This window comes from Paralichthys olivaceus, chromosome 11 (genome assembly GCF_024713975.1).
Source record: "Paralichthys olivaceus isolate ysfri-2021 chromosome 11, ASM2471397v2, whole genome shotgun sequence".
In the NCBI taxonomy this organism is placed as follows: Eukaryota; Metazoa; Chordata; class Actinopteri; order Pleuronectiformes; family Paralichthyidae; genus Paralichthys; species Paralichthys olivaceus.
The window spans coordinates 18,001,074-18,024,136 of record NC_091103.1 but is presented as its reverse complement, the minus strand read 5'-3'; the positions used below and the strand labels follow the sequence as shown (position 1 = coordinate 18,024,136).

The following is a 23,063-nucleotide window of genomic DNA, read 5'->3' as shown; positions in this document are numbered from 1 at the left end:
TTAGGCGCACATCCACATTCACCGTCTGCCAGATGAATTTGGTCCACTTGCTGTAGCTGTGACTGCAAACAGAATGGTCTGCCAGGGAAGTATCAGCTGCCAGGCAGGAGATTTGAGTTATTGTTAATTTCCTCCGTTACAAACATCATAACCTGCAGCCTAAGATAAACTCGTTTGGAACAGGAACATAATAGCAGCAAAGATTAACATCAGAGACATGTGATGAAAGTGAACTGAAAATCGAGTTATTCCAACTGCACAAAAAAAGAAAATTTCAGTTCTCTATAAAACTCCTGAAATCTAACTAAGGCTTTGGAGCCTTAACATGAACAGGGAACAGGTCTCCACATTTACCTGCAATCATCAGTGTGCCAGGCGACCCCGACATAAATCCCCTGGATCTTCCCAGCAAGGCAGCAGATCACAGATATGCATTACTTAGAAGACAGCTAGGAGTGCAGTGAGGAAAGCCCAAATGAAGTACAAAGTATAAACAGCATTGATAAATTAACATGAGGGTCCAAATGCAGTCTGATAAAAAATGACTAACGGCTCTCAGTAGCTCTCAGATGTTTATTTGGATCAGCAAAAAGATGCATATCAGTGCCCTAATCCTGCCAGATTTTTTTTACATCAAGATCAGTAAATTATTTTATGAGAAATTAACAAAAAAAATGCCCAAATGTTAAAGAAAGTGACACACACCATATGGCTATTGCCACCCCTCTCTAAAATTTCAAAGAAATCAGTTGAGTAGTTTTTGCATAATCCTGAAAACAAACGGAAACAAATGCAGATGAAAAAAACATAACCTCATTGGCAGAGGTATTTAAAGCAGCAAAAAATACACAGAAAATCCTGTAGAGCGAATTTCTGACAATCCGTTTCTGTTGATGTAGCAGAACCGGAGCAAACCAACTGCATATTTTGCAAATGAAATGTATTTTATGGCCAAAACTCACACACGTAACCATACGTACAGGAACAAGAAAAACAAATGTATCTGATAAACAGACTCTGGTTGAGCATGAGCAGAAAAACCTGTTTGTTATCGAACGGAGAGAATACAAGGTGATTTGGCAGAGGAAAAACCCAAATGTAACATTCAGATCACCAGGGACAGCTGTTCTAAAATAAATGATGCTATCTGTAGTTTGTAGTACAAGCAGCTGTTTCACCCTCATTCCCGGATTTATTTTTGTATTTATGTTTATACAAAACACATGAGTTTAATTTTGGATTTTTTTGACAGTAATCAACAACGACACTCTTCAGTTAGAAGAGATGGGAGAGGGTTGAATAATTCTGTGTAATCATACAGACAATTGGACCCCGTGTCTCTCAGAGTCTCACCGTGCTGATGATGGGCTGCATGTGGGCATGTGAGGGTGCTCGTGTAGATGTACAATTAGCAGGAGGAATAGATGAGAGAGGGCTAGTGAAGATGAGAGGGGTGAGAGGGAGAAGGAGAGAGCTGTCATTTTCAGGAGCCAAGCCATCTCAGTGTCAAGTGTTCATCCAATTACACTGTAAGTGTTCTCTGGTTTCCATCTTTGCTTCCTTCCCTCCCTCTCATTCCTCCTGCGCTCTCCACTTTCTCGACCAGCTGATCTCTGCGCCTCTCCTTCAGCTGTTATTGGGTACTTAAAGAGATTCGAGTAATTACTGCTCCTCTGCTCTCGTCCCTCTTCCTAGTGTTAGGGAGGAAATAGTTGAGTAGCTTTTTTTTATAAATAAGGGAAATAAGGGAAAAGTTGTTGTTTTTTATTTCCTGTACGCAGTTAGATGATAATATTAATAACACATGCTTTTACATGTCCACTAAAGGTTTACTGGTTTATAAAGGAGCAGCAACGTGTATTTAGACTTCAACTGGATAACAAGATATATAGTTATATATCAGTTATTAGTGTGGTGGAAAGTAACTTGGGGGGTTTTATAACTGCCAAAGAAAGTCGGGTTACCTTATATCAACTGTGTCTTTGTGCCAAGCTAAGCTAATAAGCTGCTGGCAGTCGCCACCAAAGTGTATTTCTCATTATCTAACAAATCCTGTAAAACTTGCACATGGTTTCCTTAGCTTCAACACAAGGCTGACATCTACTTGAGTGTTTGTACAGAGCCCTTAAAGTCCTGACATATATTTTACTTTGTGTGCATAAGGAAATCATTTGCAGCATCCATTAACTTGTTGCCTCAAGGTAATTATCTTGTGCAAACAAGTTATTATCTAGTGGGCACAAGATAAAAAGAAAATATCTCCTGTCAGGACTTTAATGGCTCTCTAAGAAACCAAGAACTTGTTGTCTTTTCTCCAAACTTTGCCCTTTAAATTAAACTATCCAATATAGCTGGAATTAAAACATACACTCCATTGCTTTTAGCTTATCACCATCTGTTTAGTTGAATACTTTTTATTATATATGGTTTTATTTTCCTTAATATTTTAATTGCAATAATTGTATTGTTTACCTTTTTTCTGTTAGTATCACATGTATCATACATGTCTGGCTCTAACCAAAATGACCTGTAGCCCTAAAAGAAAAAGACCCAGAAACCACTCTGATAAAGTTGCCAGCCCCTGCTTTTCACCTTCACCTGGGGGATTCAAGAGGACGAGCAGCTGAGAATGGGTGTGCAGAGAAAAGTTTGTGACAGTTCATGGCTCGGTTCTAAAATATGAGGGAAGAGGTTTATGTCAGTTATACAATATTTTTTTTATGAATACTGCAGAGAAGGAAACGGGCTAAAGCTAGATGGGACCCATGAAGGGCTGAGAACGGATTTAATTATAAGTCCAAAAGATTCCACCCTCCCACTGTCAGATGCCAAAGTCAACTCTTCACAGCACGGAGCCTGGCATTGTACCCATCACAACAAAGAGATTAGAGCGTCTTCCACCCAGAAGACTGAGACATAAAATGAACCATATTTGAATGTAATAAATCTTTCCACATCCTCCCAACACTTTGTTATTGTTTCTATATTTGTGTCTCCAGTTATGCGTTGAACAGCTTCATCCCATAAACTCCTCTGGCTGACCAGCAGTTGTCAACTCTGTCTTCATTTTTCCTTGGGTACATTATTCCCTCTTTAAAGTATGTGAAACGCTCGAGTAAATGATTGAGCATCCAGATGTGGGCTACTTCAGGCAGTGATGAGAAACCGAAAAAATTGGATGTGAGCTATTTTCCAAGTTGCCTAATAGTAAAATATCCAAACATAAATGTGAGCCTTATTTTGGCAAACATGCGGTGCTCTAGGCAAGGTGTAATCTGGATGGGAACCTAAGAGGCTCATGTGGTAAATTCAGGCATGGCCCACATCTGGCAAACAGAGTCGGATCATTCCACGTGGTAGGAGGGCCAGATGACAGTGTGGTAGTGTGGCAGTCTGGGTCAAATTTGGACCAAAATAATTTTGCTATGTGGAAATGAATTCGCTCCGACAGTGAGTCCACCATGTTACTCCACAATGAAATAATTAAAAACTTTTAAATAGATGGAAGAGATAGTTAGATAGTTTTTGCCAGAGTACGCATTTTCAACCCCTTGACTCTTCCATTTGCAATATCACAACGTTGATATTTGTGGTTGTGAGTCGTCTGTTGGATGGATTTGCCATGATACTGGTACAGACCTTCATTTCTCCCTTGGAGCGAATTGTAATTACTGTCATGATTCTTTGGCTTTTAATGTAAACAAAGATGATGAAAATGGACTTTGTCAGGGAGGTTCTAAAACAAAGGCTCAGAATGCAAAGTTTAATTTCATCGAGCAGCAAGTGAATTCCACCTTTGTTCACTCAAAGTTTATTGTGTTGAAAAAAGAGAACAGAAACCTTTGAAGAAAGGCCAGTAAACACTGATTGTCTGTTCATCTTTCAAAATTCATCTGGCAGGCTTCAGCCTTTAACTGTGTTTGTTCCTCAAATGCACTTTGATAGACTTTTTTTATTTGAAAGAAAAAAGGTGTGCTACCCAGGGACACAGGGAAAAAAGGACTGTTTATCTTTCTTTTGATATTTCTCTTCTATCTAATACAAGATATTTTGTCATACTGTAGCTATTTAGTCTTCCTACCTAGTGGTAGTAAGTTGTCTGTTTGTCCTGTTGTAAATCCTGCTAGGGTTTTTTTTCCTTCACTTAATTTGTCTTATAATTGACTCCACAGTGTAAACTCTTAAGTCCTGGACTGAAATCCATTAGCAGAACTCCATCAGTAACACCCAGTCTTTTCTATGAACAATGTCAGATGTGATACATTTGAGTATTTATGTATTCAGGCTGCTGTGCTTCACTCAGGAGAGCCCGAGTAGAAAAAAAATTACAGACCAAGAGGTTGCAAAATGAGATGCATATGGCTAAGTGTATGTGACTATAGTCTGGGTGTGTGTGTCCTTTGTATATTCATGTCGCACAGCTGGCCATCAAAAATATTGGGTGTTAGGACTGGTGATGGTGTTGCCATGGCTACCAGAAGTCTGTCCTCTTGAGTGGTCCCACTATCTCATAGGATGTGAAGAGAAAAGAAATGGAAAGAAAATTGGGTGGGGACCTTCCCTTTCTTAAACACTTTTAATTGTTATGTGCAGTGTCTGCTGATTTGGTTTATCAAAAGTAAGCATTCAATGCATTGTCTTACTTTTGGCACACACCGAAAAAGCTTCATTAAGCAGTAATTCTGATAGTATTTAATTTCAAAGTAATCAAACAAGTCTCATTGCCCAACGTTTCAGGTCATAAGTTATGAATTAAGTTGTCATCACAACTCAGCCTCCAAATCTGTAATAGAAGCACTGTCATCTGAGGATTATTTAGATTCCACTTTCAAGAAAGCAGGGGGTGGAAGCCTTATAATCCAGCACAGGCTAAATAAGGTTATGCTCATGGTGTTATGATGAACATGTACAACAGATGCAAACATGAGTAATGAGGTAGCGATGGAAACTTTCTGTAGCACAGCCATGCATTACGGTTGGCAGAAACATGTTAGATGCATAAACACGGCACGCACTTGTTCAGGTAGGAAAACATGACAGTGTAGCATCAGGATGTTTGTAACTTGTACCATAATTGTGTGTTTATGCCGTTAACATGCTCAGTCTCTTTAATGATCTCTCACTGCCACACACACGCACTTCACAACTCTCGTAGCCAGCTTTAGTTTGACATTTCTGTCCTCACATATCATTATGGAAGCCCACCACATGGTGCTGTGTAATACAGCTTGCCAGGAGTGGTACATTAACGCTCTGTGTCTACTAGTCAAATTGTACTGCTGTTTGCTCAGTGGAATGAAGTCATTTGGAGAAAATACGTGACTGGGACCCAAAAGTAACAGATGTTCTATTTTCAAATGAGGCTAATATAGTGTTTTTCATAAATATTTTAAATATCCTGAACAACAATGAAGTAAACAGCAGTGTGAAATGAGGTTTCTTTTTCAGATATTGTTTGTAGGTTCATATTTTTTCATTTTATGTTTTAGAATTTACATTTTTAGTTCATGGTAATTATTTGCAGTATGCAGAATACATATTGTATTCTAAATCTGGATCTATATAATGTGGTGCACCTTACATCATGTGAGAAATGTATTTAACTGCCCCCGTTCTTTTGCTTTATGCAGAGTAAGTTAGTCTAGTTAGGGCTTGGGGAAAACCCTTCCTCACAGTACTCATAGCTGTTAGTAATATACATAGTAATCTGTGCATAATGCAGCTTGGTAAAGTCGTTTTAAAAAGGAAATAGGTAAGGAGGCATATTGTGCTTTTTTCAGTTTTTCCCCAGCTCGTCAGTTATCCAGTCGATAATTCCAGGAATTGTGAAGAGTCATGTGTCATCACAATTCCTCACATTTGCAAAATGAATGGCTAGCATCTATTCTTGCACCCCCGTCAAAGCCTTGTAAAACAAGAGCGGATTACAGCCAACATAACTTACATGCGATGGAAGTGGTTGACCAATCACAATGTGGGCCAACTAGCCAATCAGAACAGACTAGGCTTTGTCAGAAGGGGGGGCCTTAAAGAGATAGAGGCTTTTATCTAGAATTATGAACCTGAATATGAGCACGTCTCTAAAATATGTTTTAATGTCTTTAAAAGAATGTAAGCTAAAACTAAACTACCGTAGTAGCAATACAGTGCAGTAGCAGTAGAATGCCATGGATAGACATGGTATAGAAACAACCTTGCCTAAGGCAGGGCCAGGGGTGATGAGGGTGAAACCAGGTCTCCTTTCGTCTTTAACTTGTTTTTGGAACCAAGGGCACTGCATGTGAATTGGATGCTGCTCACTGACTCATACAGAATTCACAAGTGTGTAATCACGGGAGCTTTAGGGCAGATCCAGCTGTGCTTTCAATAAAAACTTCAAAAGATCATACAATGAAAGAGTAAAGTGCTGTTATTGTGTTGCACCTTCAACAAGGCAATGACATGAAAGCAACACATTTATATGAGCATTGAAAACAGTCCTGACTTCACAGGTTCAAATGTGATTTGTCAGATGATAAAAACTCAAGTCTGCAAGTTTATACCAGTACAAGATACTTTGAGTCTAGTTTATCTGGGTATCTTATGTGTATTAAAATGCAAGAAACTACTAAACTACTGCTTATGGATTAATTGGCCTAATGGGACCACCCTAATGGAAATCAAAATGAAAGCTGTTACAAAGAGAAGCCCAAGGGAGAGTTGCACATCAAAAATAGGAGTGGCATTTCCCATTTTGACAGAAATGTGTTATGTGAGCTGAACCAATTAAGTGCTGTGACCTTCATGCCAGAGTCAAATTAGAGGTAGTTCATTAGAAATGCACGGTCTACAGTGTCACCGAGTGCACTAAGATGTTAAAGTCATGATTTTGATCTCTCACCTGTCTGCTGCAAAATGAGGATCAATTGTTACTGTAACCACAGCAGTTTATCCACCTTTACAATCCTCTCCATCAAGACTGGATTTGTAAACCTAATGGATGGGACTGAACGGGTTAAATGTGTTCTTTTGTGGGGAAGAGAGAGACAGAGACAGGCTGATTTACTGTGTAAATAAATAATAAATATTTAGCTGTCAGTACCAAAACCTGTGTCTTAAAGTAAATAAGCCAACACATCTTAAACTGTGAAGAAGAAGTGAGAACAGATGTCAGCTAAATTTATATTTGCTATTTGAAACATTATTGTTAATTATATCATATGATTATGTTGAACATCCACAGGATGTCGCTATTTTACACAACATTATATTTTCCATATGCAAGTACCTGAAAGAGGTTTGGTATTAAAATCAAGGCCATTAAAACTTAAAACAAAATTCAACCTGTTGAAATCACAATTTATCAATGACCTTTCACAATAGGAACAGCGATAGTCCACTTCACAATAAAAGCTCCTTTAGAGTCAAGTGTGTAACTGCATGACACACACTAATTATCTCAAACACTTTCTAATTTATGATCCTATAATTTGCACATATATGTGTCTGTGCACAGGGTGTGTGTTTGGTGTGTGTGTGCACACTTTCTAACACCTCAGACTCCGCACACACACACACAGGCATTCCTGGGGCTGCATGCCCCCCACCCCTGACTGTTAGGGTCGCCCAAAGGACACATGAAAGAAAGCTGAGTCGTTTTATGACCAGAGGGCAAAGGTGGGGGGAACACATTTGTATTGAGAGCACAAACAAAAGTTCCAGCATGGGTGACTTTCTAGAAATGGTCCTATGGTGAAAGGTTTTAAGGGCACAAGTTAAATTATGCTTATTCCACAGAAAGATGTATTTTCAATCAAGTCTCATTTCTTGTTCGTAATAACATCCCACGTGCTCTGTTACTTCAGGGTAAAACATCAGCGGGCCAGAGCGCTCAAAGAGCAAAACACTTTCCCAGGAACATGCTGAGGTGTTGTAATGTTAGCTGTGACATTAGTTAGCTAAACCGCTAATGACAGGGAGGGTGAGAGAGAAAGTGGGGGGTGTGACTTTACATTTATATACCGAAGTGCTACCAGACAGAGAGTGCAGTGAGGGGGGGAAGCCAGGCAGCGAATAAGCAGACACAAACTGATTTTAAGCTGGAAACGATGTATGAATGAGCCTCAGAGACATGTAAATGTGATAACACACAATTGCTACAAGTTAAATCCAATTTATGGACCAGATAAACATATGGGAGAGGTGGTCTTGTATTGATTTTAGACTCATGTATTGCCGACATTTTGTGGAATGTGGAGCAAATCCCATAAAAAGCTGTCGGTCAGCTCCACGAATCGGAGGTGTGGTATTCACATTAGAATTGTTTATTGAAATAATGCACCATAAACCTCTAATAGGTTGAAGTTTATATTATGGTAAAACCTTCTTATATACGGTTAAATAAGTAAAATAAAGGTTGTGAACTTCCCAACTTTAAGACTGTATATTTGTACAAGTATGTGTCGGCTCTTGCCCGTGAGCCGCTCCCCCATTAATCAAAACATTGTTGACACTTGGTTTCAGAGATTGACCGTTCTGTTCCTCCTACTATACATCTTGTGTGTTGTAATTCTCTTCACATCTCTCTCTTTTACCTCTGAACCTCTTAATAATTTATTTTTTCCTCTTATTCTCTGTTCATTACTGACTGTTTTGCATCTCCAGTTTCAACCATCCCCGTGCTGGAAAACGTGTCTGCTGGTTCATTGCAGCATGGGGTATATTTATCAGTAGGAATCTCACGAGCAGCCATAAAGATATTTAACATTAATCTCTTTGCGTTGTGGCTTTAATCAACATTAGCCCTTATTCCCCCCAATGCTTGTAGGTCAAATCAGCTGGGAAAGAGTTTAGCAAATGCTGCATTTAAACTTTTTTCCTGTCTCTATAGAAATTACAAAATTAAAAGAAATCCCTGTATTCTAACTACTGTCCCTCAGGTCAATAATAATGTATAATGAGTGGATCATAACGAAGGAATGTCTCAATAGTTCAACCATATTTTAAGAACATCACAGTGTGCATTTCAATAAAATCTCTATATGTTTAAAGTCTCCTGGAAATAATCAAGTCAAGTCAGCACCACCGAGATATTTAGTATGCTCACACTGTTCTGCAGTGGAAAGTTTAAATCAGACAATAAAGGATATGTCTCATTTTGAGGCTGTCTGCCTGTAACATCAGATTTAAGATGATGAATACACACAACACCACACACACACCTTGCAATACGACTTGCTCAAAGACTCAAGTGTGTAATTTAAAGATTTATTTTGAAAGAAAAACAAAAATGCTCCTCAAGATGATTATCAGTCATTATTATAAAGTATCTAAATACAGGCAACTGAGGTATATCTGTCTTTCTACAGGTGGGGTGTGTGTGAGAGAGAGAGAGAAAAAGAGAGAGAGAGAGAGAGAGGCAGAAAGAAAGAAAGCCTGAGGGGTGAACAGTAAGAGAGCAGCAGGATGCTTGCACTAGCAAAGATGAGAATAAAACATAGGGGAAAATTACAATGGAGGCTGAATGTGGAGAGTGTTGATGTATGATTTAAAAAATCGGTCTACATGATCAGGGCACATCATTCGTTGCACTAATCTTTATATAAAAAGGCAAAAGGCAAACATTTCCGCACCTTGGATCACAGCCTCAGATGCATTTGAGCCTAGAAAATAAAGCCATATTGGACTCCATTGACTTCATATAACCTTCTGCATTCAGAAAAATGCATGCACTTTTCAAAAGTTCAATAATTTCCTGCAAATGATCTGGCAATAATATGCAATAAGAACATCCCTTAAAAATCATATTGTCCTGTGTCAATTTACTTTTTTCCATCAGTGTGTGAAAGAATCGTGAACAAAAAGATGTTAACATGACACTTCATGTGATTTGAACCAAGATCAAACTCAGAGATCATTTCTGAAAGGAATGGTTCACCAATGTCTGCTGCACAGATGATAATCTGTCATGTTTGGGGTCCAGTTCAGCTCCCTGCGATAAACCTGCGATGATCAGTAAGATCGGGCTGACAGGGAAGCATCACCAACCGGATGCTGCATACTTGTGTTTAGAACTGAAACATGGCTGCCTACAGTGAAAATAAGATTTTTGTTTCCTGTACCAGGTGGAAAGTAGAAAAGGAGGACAAACTTGTTGATCGCTGGCAGTCCGCCTCCAACTATGTTTTTATCCTGAAGTCATGTTTGATCATGCCCGATCCTGTGGGTTCTTAAGTCTCTGAAAGCACCACTTAGAATTTGAAGTGTGTAGGCTTACGTCTCGACTGGATCGCCAAGTGTGTGTCTGTGTGGTCCCACAATTAAAAGATTAAAAATGCCGCATCTGTCATTTTTTAAATCAGTTAAGATTTTAAAGATCTCTAGTGTGCAGCAGACATTACTTGCAGACAGGTTTTTTTTAAAGCCACAGCCAGGAGTAGGTTACATTCACTTAAAGCAGAAAGACTGGAAACATGCTAGCCTGGGTCTGTCTTAAGGTAAAAAGAAAAAATATTTAAAGCTTACAAATTAGCACATTATGATTGGTTTATTTAATCCTGGCGTAGATTTAAATGAAATGGTCCAAATTTTGCAGGGTGGTCATCACTCAGGTTGCCAGGCACCCAGCGGAAACTCCATGGATGTGTTTTTACACTTTGATTTGTGCTGATTAAACAAACAGGATTTTGAGGTGTTAACTAACAAGCCTTAGAGGCATAACACAGCCAGGTTGGGTGTTTTCTGTCTTCATGCTAAGCTAAGGTAACCGGCGGCTGGCCGTAGCATACGGACAATATGATACAGGTCTTCTCTTAAGAGGCGTATTTGTGAAAAACACAAACGTTTTCTTTTAATGATACATTTCCTGTCTGTTGTTCTTCTGCGGATACAAAGACACTCTCACACAGACCATGTAAGGCAAAGCAATTTGCTTGACAAACAAAAGGCAACATTCATAATGACTTACAAAGACTGGAAAATACATGGATACATACAGTCATACAGAAACACAAAGGAGGCTCACTGAACATATAAAAAGGGTCTGAAGTCTGTCGATTGTCAGCTCAATGATTATTGATCAGTTGTTATCTTAAAGGTAAAAAAATCATTTTGGTGTTCTTGACGTACTGCAAATGAACAGCAGTCCTTATCATTAAATATATGTTCATATATATCATTATATTATTGTGTAATACATAAGCACGCTTAACTACTTATCTGTTTATTCATCAAAATAAATTCAGATTTTCTGTAATAATTTATCGAATCTATTTCGATGTATTAACAAAGAGTACAATACGAGTACATTGTGTGTCAGTGTGTAGATGGAGGCTGAAACCAGCTGAGGGTTTTTAAAAGGCATACAGCTCAGGCCCACATACAGTACAGTGGTTCAGCCCTGTTACATGTGTATGAGTGTGAGTGGGTGTGCAGCGTATTCATATGCCAGTGGGTTTGAGCACATTTGTCTGTCTGCCCCTCTCCTGCCAACCACTTGCACAGTATTTTGACCGAAACACACACTCTCTCACACGCTCACACACACACACACACACACACACACACACACACACACACACACACACACACACACACACACACTCATATCCACATTGTCAGAATCACAAATGTTAAGTAAAATCAGATGAAAATGGAGAGAGAAAAATAAAAATACACAGAGTGATTGTATCCAGTGAGAAGCAGAGTAATTAGGCTGATTGAATGAACTACAGTATCGGAGTCGGAGAGACAGTTCTCCGTGAAGGTTCAGTCTGCTGCTGTCCTTGGAGGAAGTGCATTCTGCAGTGTCAGTCCACCAGCCCTGGTCCATCCAGTAAAGAGCCAAGGGGCTACAGGTCACTTCCCTGTAGCCCCACACACGAGTGCTCCAGCAGTCAGAGGGGAGAGGTACTGTAGGGCGGATGGGGAAGACCCCATGTGTGAATACAGTCCTCGTCCCAGAGGTCTGTGGATCACCACACACGGCAGACGTTGTCAGGGACCATGTAGCTGCTCTTGTTGCAGTTGAATGCTTTGGCAAATTCTGGGAAGTTCTGAAGGGAGCCCAGTACCCTGTGACACATAGAGAGGATTTACATGAATGATACCACTGCAATGTGTTTCCCTCCCTTTGCCCCAAGCATATGACTGACTGAATAAAATACTGTTGGTTTGGATTTACCTGAATTTCCCTGGACTGTGTACATCGACTTTGATGGAATTTACAGCCTGTTCTGGTCTGTGTGTCCCACACCACACCTGAAAAAACAGCAATTAAGATCCATCCATCCAATTTACAAATCCATCCATAAATTCATCCACCCATTGTAACACAAAGTGTTTTACAAAATAGAACCATTCCATCCAACATTCATCCATCCAATCACAAAATATTCCAACCATCCCACCAATCAACAAATCATCAAATCCATCCATCCACTCATTGTAACAGAAAATGTTTTACAAATTAAAACCAGTATCCATTCATATACATAAAACATCCATTCATCCAGTCTTTCATTCCATCCAACCATCATCCATCCATCTAATCACAAAATAATCCATCCATTTTACAATCCATAATTTAAGATTTAAGAATCCATGCATCTGTCACCTGAGCAAAGTTTAAGAAGAAGAGTTGATTGTGGGAAAGGTCAATGCCAGGCAGTGTTGGCTCCTCTCCATGCTCATTCACATAGTTCCTGTAGGCCTATTGTTTTGACACAAGACAGATTGTTGTTAAATTATTCAATATGACCAACTTGCTTCTGCTAATTTAAAGTGAACATTCCTACGAGGAAATGTAAATGTAATGTAAATTTAGAAAATGTACCAATAATAATATCGCAATAAACCAAGCATTTTAAATACAAAACTCATAGAGATGCTACATACTACATGATAGTATATTCAATAAATTATAAAAATATTCAATATGTGCTAGATTATTTAATTATTTAAATTGTAAATTTTAAGCACAGACTGATGTAACTGACTGACAACATTATACATTTATTTAAGGTTGACATTTCTGAGAGGGCTGAAGGCTAACAAAAACCTATATGATAATGATAATACATTATAAAATGAGATTTTAATTCCAGATTAGCATAATGTGTGTTGCTGTTAATATATCGATGCAGAGGAACATGTGTAAATAGCCACAAGCAGCGATACACAAGTTCTAATCCCTTTGTGCTCAGCAGTATGAAGCAGGTCAATCGATACGAATAAAATCCAAGCGAGGAAGAAATGCGGAGGGCTCGTCTCCACAGCACAAACATCAAATTTTCTGAATTTTTTGACCACTTGCTTTTGTACACATATTTGGTATTTGTTGCGCCCCCTATGTGTGGGTCAGAGAATGCTTTGGTTGCTCTATGCCAAACCAAAGCATGAAGACATCTACCAACATTTATAATGATTGGAAAAATGTTCAAAGAGTTAAAGACAAGATTCAGTAAGTCACTAAGACATATGGGAGGATATTTTGGTTTTCAATCATTGCTCCTCATTTACAGATGGAATCTATGTATCTGTCTCCTGCATATCAAGTTTCTATTCATTTCTTTGTTTGCATTCGGATACATCGTGAGCTTGACCTTTGACGGATTTGAAAAAAATCGAAACAGCACAGGTCCTGAACCTGCCCCTTCCCAGTTTGTATATAAATTGCCTTTTGTTTTAATGTAGTTTTTTCTCCGTTTATGAAAATGACACATTTCTGGGGATACTGCCTTTTCACATCTTGTAGAGTTAAAATTCTTATGCAGTTTGGAGATCGTTGGGCCGTACCTGGGTTGTTCTCACAAAACATACATCTGTGTTGTTTTGAAAATAGTCTGTTCAACCATGAATTAATCAACTTGAATGAAAGTTGCTGCGGCAGCTTATGTAAAATATATTTTCAGCATATAAATGTGCATCTAAATGCTAATTCACACCACCTTGTGTTTAGGGTTAGACAAATAATTACATGTGACAATTCCTCTCCAGCATTACACTTCTAGTATAGGGAAATGCTGACTGTTTGTAAGAAAATCAAATATCTGACTGTCTGCAAAAGAGCCACAGAATTCACTATATGAATGCATTGCACAGAAATACGTGTATCACAGAATACTTGTTTTGCAATGAACATGTTTTTCATCTTGTATCACATAAAACATCTGTGAATATCCTTTTGCTGTTCATCTCTGGTCCAAACTGATTTAATTAGTGGCAACACCATATTCTCCATTGTTGTGTATGCAACAGCTAATGAGTCAGTCGTTGACGTGGCAAAATAACTTGTCTATTCATGTTACCAAACTGATGACGAAAACAAACCCCAGACCAAACCACCCCCACCTCATCTGTAAACCAGCACTCCTAAACCAAGTTTCTGTCTTTGTTTTCAGGCTCATTACCTGATACGCCTGCCGTATCCCTCCATTGTCAGCAATGTTCTCCCCAAGGGTGTTATTTCCATTTAACTAAAGAGGGGACAGAAGGAGAGAGATGACAAAGAATGGCAAGTGTAAAGGACAGGCTGTCATTTTTTTGTCCTATGTATTTCAGCAAATCACAAATAATGCTCTTTGGAATCAAGAAAATCATTTTCCTGTTGAATAAAAGAAGCATTGTTCAAAGCAATAGGACAGAGGAGAAGAGGCAAAGACAGGGAGAGGGAGAGGGATTGATATGTCAACACAAAATATTAAAGACACTTGAAGCAGAGATGACATGAGGCTGCAAACCTGGGGGAAATAGAAGATTTTGCCAGTTGGATACACTGGCAAAGGTAAAAGGACATAAAATAAGACAAAAGCCAGGTTTGGGATAATATTTGAGAAAATATTATCCATAAAACACAACATTTGATAAAAAGAGAGATTGTGTCTGTCCACCAAGACCTACATTAAGTCCGTTGGCCAGGTCCCAAGTGAAGTTGCCGTACTGATCGACAATGCACTTTGACAGCTCCAGGAACCTCTGAGTGGAGTCTGGTGTCCACCAGTCCTTCAGGTCACCGTCCTTATCATAGTTACGGCCTGAAAAAGAGGCCAGATGCATGGAGCTTCAGCTGCTTGGATGAGATCAACAACAAAACAATTGTGATGTATCTCAATGCCCCAAACCCCTATTATCTTGTTTTCTGAGACTCAAAAGCTGCAAGCGAATAAATTACATGCTTCCATTCCATTTCATTAATTTCCATTGTGTGTTTCTGGGCGGCTTGCAGTAGTGGATATCAGTATAAAATAACACTGACATCTTGAAATTTGAACATAATAATTTCAAAATGAGTGCAGTGAAAAACGATCTGAGGAAGAAACCAGAAATGGCATGTGAAAACTTTTTCCTGAAATGGTACCAGTTACAGAAAGACAAGTAATCTGGCAAAACTGCCTCTGGGCGGATGCGGGAGCAACAGTGTGGAAAATCATACCATTGTCATCAAAGCCATGTGTGATCTCATGACCGATTACCATGCCGATGCCGCCGTAGTTGAGAGATTTAGCCTGGCCTTTGCTGAAGAAAGGCGGCTGGAGGATACCTGCAGGGAACACTGACACCAGGAGGGAAAAAAACAATTAACCTTGTTTGTCTTTTAAAATAACTGCACGTATGAATGTTTGCAAAAGATTGTGCACGTGTCAATGTACCTATTTGGTTTTTGCTGGATGAGTAGAAGGCGTTAACGACAGCAGCTCCCGTTACCCACCTGAAGAACAGTTCAGAAATGTGAAGTGTAGCATACAAATTTGATGACAGGTATTAAAATGAACATGTGGTTAATAAAAACCGGGCTAATATTAGCATTCCTGCTGTGCTCAGTGGAAGGCTCAACAGAACATGTGAGTAGGAGTTTGTGTGGGAGAATGTGAATGCACTATGCAACATGCAAGCTTGTGTTTTACACCACAAAAACCACTGGTGGATACTGTAAGTGATATATTATTAGTGTATTAAATACATTGTAGCTTTAAATGACTGCACATCTGAGAAAAGGCCTTTTTGTCAAGCATCAGTTTAATTACACCCTCTTGGGGGATCTTACTCCTCTTTGTTGACTTTGACTCGGAGTTTCCGCAGGCGTTTCTTCTGCACATACTCCAGGTTCTGTAGGATGTTTTCAAAGTACTCCTCTGCGTTGTAGCTCAGCTAACACCAACACAGAGCCAGAGAAGCAGGAGGATTAGCTGCGATGAGAGCTCTCAACACCTGGTCATATATTCTGCAGCAAGCCTCATGAGAGCCAAGAATTCACTGAGATGTTTTCACAGAACCGATATGTGGCTACAATGAATGCACATTGTGTTCTCTTACATTAATTTAGTGAAAAAACATAATTGCATTTTTTAAGACACACACATCTTTGTACTCATTGTTAAGGTATTTGTCATCCATGATGTTGCTGGAGTAGCCGATCCGTTCCCGAATGGCTCGGGCCTACAGACAGAAGAAGAGAAGATTTGATAAAACAGCCCTCAGTCGCCACAAATCCTACAGAACACAATATAAAGCAAAACAATAACATCAGACAGGTAATTATAACGAATACCTTCTCCTCCGCTGCTTTCTTAGTCTCTGCATCCATCCAGGTCAGGTCATCAAGGTTACTGATGAAGACTTCCCGAATGTCTTTGATCATCTCTTCCATCTGATTCCCCCGACACACACATAGAGAGAGAGAGCATCACAAACATGTCACTAATATATAACAACAAAATATGTCGAAAGAACACAAAACCTCAAACTGTCAGTCTGTACAAATTGTCCATTGTGTGGGAGGCTTTTTTCCATTCTTTTCATAAGGTCTGTGGAGGGGATCCAGTAAAAAACACAAAAAACTATCTTGCAACATACTGTGCAAGAAAGTCATAAAAATACAATTCCCTGAATTAGGCCTCATGTTGACACATTCACATATTAATACAGATGAACTCTATGTTACACTCCCTCAGTCTGGAGGGCGACAAACCTGGGTATTAAAGTGATTATATTCATATCACTGATATGCTAACAAGAACATGTATTCACATAAAATGAACAAGGTAATGAAAAGTAGAAATACTTAATTATTAATGACTCAACTAACTTTAAAAAATAGTGTGAAATGTTATTCTGACTTATTCACAAAAGTCTCCTCTTGTTGCATTACAATTCTCCTCACTGGATGTCTGCTATGCCATCTATAATTTTGTAGCTGAATTTTTGATATTGCTACTGATGTACATATTTTAAATATTAACATTTACTCATACAGCATTTGGCAGTCTTACTTTGGGTTTCCTGTTTCTAAAATAACCTTGTGCCATATAAATCCAAATAATAGTATAGGTCCTTGAGCATAATGTTAAACCATATTCTAAACAAACAAGTTATTCTACTCTTACTAAATAAATAAATGTTGAACTGAACAAGCATTTCTATGTCAACAATTTCTCTTTGCAAAATATATTGACAGAACTTTGATAGTCTCAAGAGAGAAGGATTTCATTTTTCTATGCAAATTCACACAGCAAGGTGCTCCACATCAAAAGCATGTTTTTTTTGGTGGGAACCTGTGGTGTAAGTTTAGTGTTTCTGTAATGTATTGCCCTCCGGTTTAAAAGAATGTGCCTGCACACAGTGGGGCAGACTGACCGACGCCACCTTGGTGTCATAATTCTGTGCAAACCATGTCTCATACCATAATCTCTGCACTATTGTCTGTCCATAAACATAATCAGATTTAAAATAATTCCAGAATAAAGTTTGTGAACCGATAAAAGAATGAAGGCAGAAGAGGAGAGGGGAAATGTAAAACAATTGCAGTGACAGTGGAGTCAACCAACCAGATCCCTCAAACCAGTTGTGCTGTGAGACCACAGAGAGCTGACGGAGGCATTCCAGTGTCTCATCACATCAGCAGACCCCTCAATAACACACTGCACAACCACTCGGACAACACGCTGTGGTTAGACACAAACCACAAACGGGGAACATAATGATGAGGCTCTTCTGAAACCTTTCACCATACAGCTTGTGTGTGTGTGTGTGTGTGTGTGTGTGTGTGTGTGTGTGTGTGTGCGTGTGTGTGTGTGTGTGTGTGTGTGCATGCCTTGATGTTTTTGCTTTTCATGCAGCTGCTCTGTTTGTGAAATCCCATAATACAATTTACAATGGTTGAATGCAGGGGTTACTAAATACGCATGCATCATCATAGTATTATGATGGGCATTTATACTTTGCTATTCAATCTGATTTAATTGACTCAGTCTCCAAACACTAAACAAAGTAATGTTAATTTCAAATCAGTGACTGGATTATATTCAATCATTATGAAATAGTACATCAGATGGAGCTTTGTAAATCAGCTTGAAAACTTAATTAGGTAAATTACCTCAAACAGTGACATTTATGTTTGAAATGTTCCCTTTTAATAAATTTAATAAATACATAAACAGCACATAGATCCAAAGAGAGACACCAACAATTCTAAACTAATCATTATTATCAGTAAAGTAACCAAGTAATCTCATATCTTTCGCTTAAATGTAATGTAAATGGCAACATTTTGGAAATTCTGAATTGAAGTGTACTTCTATGTTGATTCTATTTGACATATACCACTTATCATATTAGAAATATATCTCAGTGGTTAATGGAAGGTTGGTATGTGAGGAAGGCAGCGCATGTACCAGCGACAGGCAATCATGTATATGGTCTTGTGTTTGGGGAGAGGTGTGTTCATATATATTCTTGCAAGATCAAAAGAGTTGTGTGTCACTTTTGACATATACTCCAACACTCACACCAACACATTTGCCCCGGTTGCAATGTGGGATCCACATACAAAGGTGTGCAAAGGTGAAGGAAATGACAGAGATTTACAGTGTGTGAAACACTCACAGTTATGACAGATGTACGCATTTACGCACACACACATATGCATCTGACTCGTGCGCACATGGTCATGTGCCAAAGCACACACACACGCACGCACACACACACACACACACACACACACACACACACACACACACACACACACACACACACACACTCACACACACTCACACACACTTACACACACACAAACAAAGCACTGAGATTTACAGTGTGGGTGGTGTGGGCATGACAACAAAGATACCTTGTTCAGCTGCTTTCAATGGGTGCAAGCAAAAATAAATACATTACTGTGGTGGAGACACAAAACACAAAGGTGATAAAAACATAGGTGAGTAAGAGACATAAATAACACCCAGTGGGATGTGCCTGAAACACATGTTCTCAAACTGTATGTCTGAATAACTGAATACATAAACACTGTTACACTGATTGTGTGAAAACTCGTTCCCTGCAGATTCATTGTCAGTACCAGCTCCACTTTCAATAAACACATATAATAAGACACGTTTTATGTTTTATACAGAATGTACTCAACCCAATGAATGAATTCCCCTTGGTGATAGTGTTAACCGCTTACAACACATTGAATCTCATTATAGTTGATATTTTAAAGAAGGATCCGACCTCTACTGACCAGTTCTTTGCTCTTTTCTGAGAAAGCCTCCTGCACATAAAGTCGTCCGACAGCGTTGTCCATGTTGTTGTTGACGTAAAGTGCACACTGTCGCCACACCGCTGCCTCTGATGTCGTGCCAGACAGAGCCTGCAGGGAAAGTAACGAGGCACAGATCAATTAGAGATGCAGGATGGACCGCTCAGCACATTGTTTAAAGAGGCTCATGGCAATGCTTTATATTTGCACCTTCATTATGCATTACCATTACATTTAGGAATATAAGAAACAGGGGAAATGATTAGATTAGAGAGCATTTACAATACGGAAGAAGAATATGAATGGAGCTGAGTGCAGTGTATAGAGTTTGTTGGAGCCTGACTGATTCCTCAGTAAGCATCAAGAAACTGCAGCAATGGCACGGTTGTTTGGTTGGTCCACTACAATAGTCCAAATTGAAATATCCAAACCATTGGATGGATTGCCATGGACTTTATTGCAGACATTCATAGTCCCCAGAGGGTGAATCCTACTCATTTTAGTGACCTTGACCTTGACATTTCATACATTGCCAATCTGATGAAGTTGTTACCTCCACCAACTGGTTATTGATTGTCTGCCAGCAATGAACATTACTATATAGCATGGTTAGATTTGGAATTAGCCAAGGCAGGGTTAGTTGGCTAGTTAGCAAATGTTGACGTGCCAACTTTTGCATTGAGCTGACATTGTGGGAGAGGTGGGGTACATCCTGGACAGGTCACCAGCATACAAAGATAATCATTCAATGTCCATGTCCATGTCAATTTTATTTATATAGCACATTTAGAACAACTGGGTTGACCAAAGTGCTTCAAAGTACAAGGTACAATAAGAGGACTGTAACATGCAATACATCGGAGTAAAAAATAGATTAAGATAAAAAGAAGATGAATTTAAAAAGTAAAATATAAGATACATATTACTTTATAAATAAAATAAAATAAAATCAGCTGGGATAAAAACCTACTCAACTTGAGGAGAACAGATGTGTTTATAGTAGTGATTTGAATTGTGAAAGAGAGGTGGCAGATCTAATGTGGCGTGGTTGTTGTTCCATAAGTTTGGGGCGGCTACTGTGAAGGTGCGATCACCTTTGGTTATGAGCCTTGTTTTAGGTAGGTCCAGGAGGAGCTGAGTGGCTGATCTCAGCTCCCTAACTGGAGCGTGTGTATGGAGAAGTTCGGCTAAGTAAGGCGGTGCCAGTCCGTTAAGAGATTTAAAAGAACACATTAAAATCTTTAAAATCGATCCTGTGACGAACAGGAAGTTGGTGGAGGGAGCACCACACAGGTGTGATATGGTCTCTGTTTTTCTTTCTAGTCAGGAGGCGAGCAGCAGCATTTTGGAACGAGCTGCAGGCGTTTAATAGATGATTGATCTAAGCCCACATACAGAGAATTGCAGTAGTCGAGTCGAGAGGTTATGAAGGCATGGATCACCCTCTCGAGATCCTTTTGTGGGAGATAGGCTTTTACTTTGGTTATGAGTCTAAGTTGAAAAAAGCCACACCTGGCAACTGAGGAAATGTGCTTGTCAAATTGTATATTCATGTCTACAGTCAATTTAGAGTCTCCAATTAAACTAACCCCAATCGACATGCTTTCAAACTGTGGGAGGAAGACATAGAACCCAGAGAAAACCCACGTAGACACGGGGAGATCATGCAAACTCCACACATGAAGAACCCATCTGAACTTGGATTTGAATCCTCTTGCTGTTACTCTAAATGTTTATGTGAAAATGTGTTTGCGAGCATCTATTTTTTTCCCAACTAACACTGTTCCTTCCATATGACCAAAGCTTCGACTGAAACCCATTCAGAACTGGGTTGTGTTTCATTTGAAGTGGGTTGTAAAAACAATGCACACATCCTGATAGTGTACCTTGCGGAAGGCTTTCCTTGTGTCCCTGTAAGCTCTGCTCAGGCCCACCACCATGTTCATAGCGAAACGCCACACCATGTAGTTCTGAAGATCCCTGTGAGGAGAGGGAAAAAAGTCCCTTAGTCACGTCGGGCTATAGTAACTGCTGTTAACATTGCATGCTTTGTGTTCACCCCACTAACACCTTCACATCATATACAAACACAACCAAGAGCTCTTGCAAAAACACACACGCACCTCTTGGTATATCTGGCCAAGACAAGGTTGAGTCTTCTGTAATAGTTTGGTGAGTAGTTTATGACCTTCTCGGTATCGGGAACGCTGATGCTGACCGTATCCATTAGCTTAGCTGTGAAGTAACTCCAGTCAAATACCTTCAGGATGAGTCCAAAAGCACAAAGAAAGATGAGAAGAAGTTATCATGAAGAGGAGGGCAGGGGATAAGAAAGAAGAAATTCTGACAGAGAAAGAGTTTGTCTTAACCTGTGAGTCAAACTCAAGGGTGAAGTTGGCATTTAGATCGCCCAGTTCCATCTTGTTGTACAGCAACACTGGGTTGTTCCGGTCCTCTGGAGTATCAGTAGACTTTGAGAGGACAAGGCAGAGAGGTAGGAAATCAAGAATGTTGTCACCACACAGCACCCCCCCCCCCAATGTTTCCTGACACATGTGTACACATGCAGTGCAGGAGCAGCAGCAGAAAACATATTTAGGGTCTTAGGAGGCTTCAGGTCTGTAAATGTCAGAGCTCCAACATGTGACTGCTTTGTAAAAGCCAGCAGCCGAGAGGTGAGGATGTGGAGCATGGCAGTCAGCAGAAAAGAGCATAGCAGAATGAGAAATGTAACCTGTTGACGTCTGAGAAAAGTTGTTGTGTAAAGATCAGGCTAGTTAACAGCTTGTTTTACACAGCGGCTGCTCCAGAGTGCTGCCACATACACACAGAGAGCAGATTGCTTTGAGCTACAAAGTAGGAATGGAAGGTCATACTGTCACATGTGGTTTGCTCACAAATTCCTGCTGTTGTGTGAAGCTGAGGTAGAATATAAGGTATGCAGGGCTGCGGGAAAACAAGGTCAACTTTCATCAGTCTCTCAAAGAACAAAAGATCACTCTTTGTCAGACATGGGAAAGCAAAGTTTGAACACAAAACTGCACACTCACGTTTGCAATGTCTCTCTCCAGGTCCATAACCCGCGTCACATCCTCTCTGATGCTGGTTTCGTTGATGGCAAGATTCCGGTCGGTGCGGATCAGCTTCGCCAGGTCAATCATGAACTGCTCATAGGCCCGACATGCCTGCCAAACACACACTCATTCATTACCTTCGAATCATGCCTTTATTTCAACAGGAAGGAATTTGAATTTGGTTTGAATATAGCCACTGACCAAAAAATCGGAGGTGCCAGCTTGCACTTGTGCACAGATACGCACACATACACTCAGCCCGCCGCGAGCCGAGTGCAGTCAAGTGCTGCTTTCTGCATATCAATCAAGAGTCCGTGGTGAACTTTCAAATAAAATCAGAGCAGAGGATGTCTGCTCCAATCACACACATCTGGTCTGGATTCAGACACAATTAAATTTCTTCGGTTTTGTCTCGCTGATTTTTGATCATCACTTACGCCCTTGTTTCATTTGCCAGCATGCTCACAAATGCAAGTAGG

The 23,063-nt window shown here is 39.6% G+C and overlaps 1 protein-coding gene across 3 annotated transcripts in view; it reads right to left on the bottom strand.

Moving 5' to 3' along the window:
• Nucleotides 1-9,232: 9,232 nt before the first annotated feature.
• The window catches only part of LOC109630371 (neprilysin), a 32,237-nt gene continuing 18,406 nt past the window's right edge, over nt 9,233-23,063 (bottom strand). For all 3 annotated transcript variants that reach the window (XM_020088546.2, XM_069534422.1, XM_020088547.2), the window contains 15 exons: nt 22,561-22,695; nt 21,880-21,981; nt 21,634-21,770; nt 21,397-21,490; nt 19,493-19,621; nt 16,526-16,624; nt 16,336-16,413; nt 16,022-16,125; nt 15,627-15,685; nt 15,410-15,529; nt 14,878-15,011; nt 14,388-14,453; nt 12,593-12,688; nt 12,161-12,237; nt 9,233-12,051 (listed from right to left, as the gene is read on the bottom strand). In XM_020088546.2, coding sequence (XP_019944105.2) covers nt 11,952-12,051; nt 12,161-12,237; nt 12,593-12,688; nt 14,388-14,453; nt 14,878-15,011; nt 15,410-15,529; nt 15,627-15,685; nt 16,022-16,125; nt 16,336-16,413; nt 16,526-16,624; nt 19,493-19,621; nt 21,397-21,490; nt 21,634-21,770; nt 21,880-21,981; nt 22,561-22,695 — 1,530 coding nt within the window. In that variant the 3' untranslated portion in view covers nt 9,233-11,951. The remainder of the gene's footprint in view (nt 12,052-12,160; nt 12,238-12,592; nt 12,689-14,387; nt 14,454-14,877; nt 15,012-15,409; nt 15,530-15,626; nt 15,686-16,021; nt 16,126-16,335; nt 16,414-16,525; nt 16,625-19,492; nt 19,622-21,396; nt 21,491-21,633; nt 21,771-21,879; nt 21,982-22,560; nt 22,696-23,063) is intronic.